This window comes from Pteropus alecto, unplaced genomic scaffold (genome assembly GCF_000325575.1).
Source record: "Pteropus alecto unplaced genomic scaffold, ASM32557v1 scaffold8, whole genome shotgun sequence".
Taxonomy (NCBI): Eukaryota; Metazoa; Chordata; class Mammalia; order Chiroptera; family Pteropodidae; genus Pteropus; species Pteropus alecto.
In genome coordinates this window covers 7396307-7401474 of record NW_006494609.1, presented here as the reverse complement: position 1 = coordinate 7401474, position 5168 = coordinate 7396307, and the positions used below count along the sequence as shown (strand labels likewise).

General features: G+C 36.7%; 1 protein-coding gene across 9 annotated transcripts in view; it reads left to right on the top strand.

The window, feature by feature from the left end:
• Window positions 1-5168, top strand: part of CEP128 (centrosomal protein 128) — a 331255-nt gene that overhangs the window by 308522 nt on the left and 17565 nt on the right. For all 9 annotated transcript variants that reach the window (XM_025042159.1, XM_025042162.1, XM_025042160.1 and 6 more), the window contains one exon: window positions 1822-1935. In XM_025042159.1, coding sequence (XP_024897927.1) covers window positions 1822-1935 — 114 coding nt within the window. The remainder of the gene's footprint in view (window positions 1-1821; window positions 1936-5168) is intronic.

Here is a 5168-nt window from a genome sequence, read left to right as displayed (position 1 = left end):
CATCTTACAGCTGAGGAAACTGAAGCTTGGAGTATGTAAATTAGTTGGTACGGGGATCCAATTCTGTGTGTCAACAATGAAGCCTATCTGCCTCTAACTTGAAACCCTTTCTGTATGTACTCTAAAGCCATCTATACAATTAAAAAGAGCTCATTTAATCAATTTAGTAAAAACAGCTAGCCATAGCATTAAATAAAAACACATAAAACCTTTAGATCATTAGATGTAGATTATATTTTTTAAACCCCTAAAACTTTATGACACTCAGTGTGCTGTGACCAAGAATCCAAAGACCTAAGTTCTGGTCCAAGTTTATACGCCAGACAAAATCACTTACTATCTCTGGAGATATTTCCTCATCCATAAAATGAGGGACTTGAGCAGTGTTATCTCTGTGGTTCACGCTCACACTGGCATCACTAGCTGTTGTCTTGATAATGCTACAGCCTATGACTCTAAGCGCGAATATGAACCTCATCCTATTTAAATAGTCTTGACTTTATTCTTCTTTAAACATATCATAGTCTCTCTCTCTCTCTCTTTCTCCCCCTCCCTTTCCCTTCTCATCTTCCTCCTTCCCTCCCTCCCCCACCTCTCTCTCTCTTCTTTTTTAACCTCGTTTAGAAAGAAATGTTTCAGTTCTTTAATCCCATATATAAACATCACACATTTGTTATGGTAGAAAGGGAATAGCATGGGGTTCCAAGCCCAATGCACTACAAATTGCCTAAACTTAGGCAATTCATTCTTAACTTCCCTTGGCTTATAGTTTTCAAATATATATGTATTTATATTTATATATTATATACATTATATATATTTAATAACTTTGGAATTCTAATTCTTCTTCTAATTTGAACCTTCAAGTTTCTTGGGACCAAAGAACTAAAATAAAATCCCATAGATGATTTTTCTTACATACAAAAATCAGTCATCCTCATTTTACTCTAATTTCTCTCTAGTTCATAATAGAAATGCCTAAATAAATGGCTATAGTGACTCTGCTATGTTCTATACTCTTCCTCCAAAATGAAGGAAAAGGAAAGAAGGAAGGTCTATTCCAGCCTCTCTCATCTACTTTAGTTGGAAGGAAGGAAGGAAAGAAGGAAAGAAGGGAGGGAGGAAGGGAGGGAGGAAGAAAAGAAGGAAAGGAGAAAGAAGGAGAGAGAAGAAAGGATGGAGGAAGGAAAGGAGAGGAGGGAAGAGAAGGAGGAAGGGAGGGAGAAAGGGAGGAAAGAAGACTGGCCCTGAAAATTTTTGCTTTCTTAATTTCTTTATTACCTGAATCTTTTTTATACTTTTCAGGTCAGCTGAGATATCCTTAAGTTTAAAAATCTATGTGATAAAATAATTCAAAAGTAAAATGTTATTTAAGAATTAGTGAAGAGAATGGGCTCTAGCTTTAAAGGTAATAAACTTTTTTTTTTCTGAACAAAGAGACTATTTTAATGCCAAATACTACTACAAGGGACAGTATACATATCTAAAACTGGTATGATGTCGTTAAGACCATCTTTGGACAACTTACTGTTCCTTGAACCTTTTCCCCTTCGACAAAAGGGTGTCAGTCATTTCAGACTGGCATAGGGACTAGTTGTAAAAAAGAATGTAAATAACCAGTGTGGAACCCTATTTTAATTTTATGGTAGCATCCAAAGTGACCATTTTCTTCTTTATCCTTAGGGACCTACAATTCCCCTAAATATCTCTTTCAGCTCCTATAGTTACGTATTATCTACATACCAATACTTTCTTATTCTGATTTCAAGTATACCGATTTTTTTTCATCAACCAGTTTAAGACACTTTGTTGTTTTTCTAGGATTCTCACAGTTTCTCCGAGAGAATTGATGGGAGATATTCCAAATACAGAGTTTCTGGAGAGTGTCTTCAGCAGCGCCGAGGTGACTTCAAGTCCAGAATCAAAAGCTTCAAAGTAATGTCCTTTACATATGCTTTCAGTCTTTGAACATGATCCATGTCTGTGGCTATACCCTTCTGCCTAGCCCCTGCGGGGTTCATATAACAGTGCTTGTGAAAGAAAACAATATTCTTTGATATATGAAATAGATTTCCAATTTTGTGGGAGAAGAGAAGAGAAATCCAAAGATAGTGCCTCTGACTTTTTACCTAGGAACTAAACTTTAAGTTTATGCTCTTGTTGGTTAATATGTTGCTTGTCCATGGGAACTAATGTTGCTTAAAATATCTTGAGCCAGAAAACCCCTGGTCTCTTGGGTGGTTAAAGGCTTATTGTGAATGTTTGCCTTCCTCTATGTGTAAGTCAAGCTACTCTTGGTGCTGAAGTCCCTAGTAGGTAAAGTGACATATAGTACTTTGTAAACTATAGTCTTGCCGTTTAGAGTCATTCTTTTCTTGAGGATATGAACTCCATAATATTACTTCAGCTTATGGTTTATTAAGATGGAACCAACATAGGACAATGGGGAGGATTTGACTATATTGACAAAAAGCCCACCATTCCCTAGAGTCTCCCCATGATTCACTTGGGTGTGAATGCTTTTAAAATCCATTTGACCATGAACAGTTTTAGCCTAGAGTAGAGTTTCTCAACTTTGGCATTTACATTTGGGCCAGATAATTCTTTGTTGTTGAGGCTATCCTATGCATTGTAGGATATTTAGCAGCCTCCCTAGAATCTACTCACTCGATACCAGTAGCATCCCCATCCCAAGTTGTGGCATCAGTAAATGTCCCCAGACACTGCCAGATGTCCCCTTGAGAGCACATTTGACCCACATTGAGAACACTGACCTAGAGAGAATCCATCTATATTTGAATGTATACTCTAAGTCAATTTAGGGGGAAAAAAAGCTAAAGTCTCTTCTGACTTTTTTATATTCTTACAAACTTCAATATGTATGAATATTTATTACACTGTATATATTCACTTATTACAGCCAAATATATTATTTCTAAGAAGTTTCTCCCTCCTCTGAATGTAATTGGACAAAATGCTCAGTGGATATAAAGATAGTTAGTGTTTGTTTTCCTAAGTCCTCTCTAGTATGAGCATTCCACTTCCCCATCCCAAACAAAAGCTTAACACAGTTATGTCACATAATTGGTACTCTTATTGTGAAGAGGGCATCCTGTGGCTTTGCGCTTTTTTTTTACTTTTGTTTTTTATAGGTTGCTATTATGGATTATAGAAGGGACCTTGTTTTGTATAGCAGATTTTAAGTTTGCTAAATCATCCTCCATCATTCTCATCAGGTCCATATACTCAAGCCTTTCTCTACCACTTACATGGGTGCTGCTAACCTTAAACAGAAATACAAGGTTTAGACAACAATAGCTAATAATAACTACTCATTTTTGAGCCAGTCACATGAAATTGCTCTTTTTGTAGGTGTTGCAGGCTTCATATTCATTATCCCATTTAATCTTCCCAGCAGCCCTATCACGTCGGCACCGTATTTTTTTCTCTTTTACCATTGAAGAAAGCAAAGTTATAGAGCAATTAAATGGTTGAATCAGGATTAAAATCTAAATCTACCTGGACATGACCACTGGGCTTTTACAGTGTAAATTTCAACCTTATATGCCTTAATTTTTCTAGAAGTCACCAAATGTAGGACTATATTTTTAGTATGTAAAAGTCTGTTGTCTCCAAAAATACATAAACACATTATATGCCTCCTAGTTCAACAGAGGTGTAGATGCAAATAAAATATTTAAAACATTTCTCAATACAGCAAGATTTGATATCAGGTGAATTGGTGCTATCTAGTGGCACCCAAATTGATATAAATCAGTGCAATTTCCATAACAGCATATGGCAAAGCTATGAATGTTTAACATGCTCAGCAAGTAATCTCATTGGAGTTCTCTTTAAAATTACATTTGTAGTTAAAGAGGAAATCAGACCTGGTTTGTAAGTGAGGCCAACACTTAGCAAAATGAGAAATAAGTTTTGCAGATAGGTAGTGCAAGTAAAGGAAAGGGCCACAAAGCACATTTTAAGATGACATTGTTCCACGTGAATACTACTCAAACATTTAAAAATATTGATCCATTTCAGCGATGCATACATAGACTATCACCATATGTGACGTGTGTCTTGCCTGGAATAACGCAGCTATCTAACACAAAGCTCATGAGAGTATCATATATTTTGTAGGCATTAGAGAGGAAAATGTGGGAGCACATTTTTGCCAGTTGTAGATATAAACAGTTGTTTGCTTCTATGCTTTTTATGATGATAATTTATTTAAAAAGACTGAGAGAGGAGGCAGTTTCAGAGGAAGCTCGTGAGCTCAGATGGGCAGTGACGAAGTTGTTAACCATGTCTTGGTTTCATGGATAATCGGAAAAACTACTTCTGGTTAATTATTGGCATCCTAAAGAAAATGCTGCTTTCATACTCAGCAATATAGTTGAGTAGTTGCAACAGAAACTGTATGGTTCAAAAGCCTACTAAATTTACTCTTTGGCCCTCTATGGAAAAAATTTGCCAACTCCAGGTATAGAGAAAGAAGAAATGACCAGTCTTGTCTTCCTTCCTTTGCATATATGTAAAATATTTCCTTTTTATTTACCAATCAAATCAACACTGCTCAAACAGTATTTTCTTTGGGAAGTCATAATACTTATTCATTCATTCAACAAACATTCATTGAGTGTCAGCTATGTGCCAGGAGTTTACTAGTTGCATGGGACTCGTGTCATTGAACAAAATAGATCCCTGCCTTTTTGGAGTTTCCATTCGAATTGTAAGATATTTGTGTTTGTTGTTGTTTAAATATAAAATTCTAAGAGAATGGCATAATAAGAAAAAATCACTACCAATCCTTAGGAATTCAAAGCCTCCACGTAAACAACTGTAGTGCAAAAGAAAAAGGGATCAATGCTGTTACGGAGGCTTCAACAGACTGCAGTAGGAGTTCAGTGGAAAGAAAGATGTTCCAAAGTCTTTTGAAAAGAGGTTTGTGATGACAGAGTCAAGGGAGTGTTTTATCCACATCTCTTTGGAAGAGAGCCACTGTGAGCATCACAGGTGTGGAACCCCGACTGTATTACTAGTGACAAATAACTAAATAGCAAAACCACATTGGCAACTGGCTCCTCTCGTGTTGTTGCTGATGTGGGAAGGCAGCGAGGCATCTGGCAGGAACACACCTCTGGTGGAGGGGAGGGTCAGCAGGA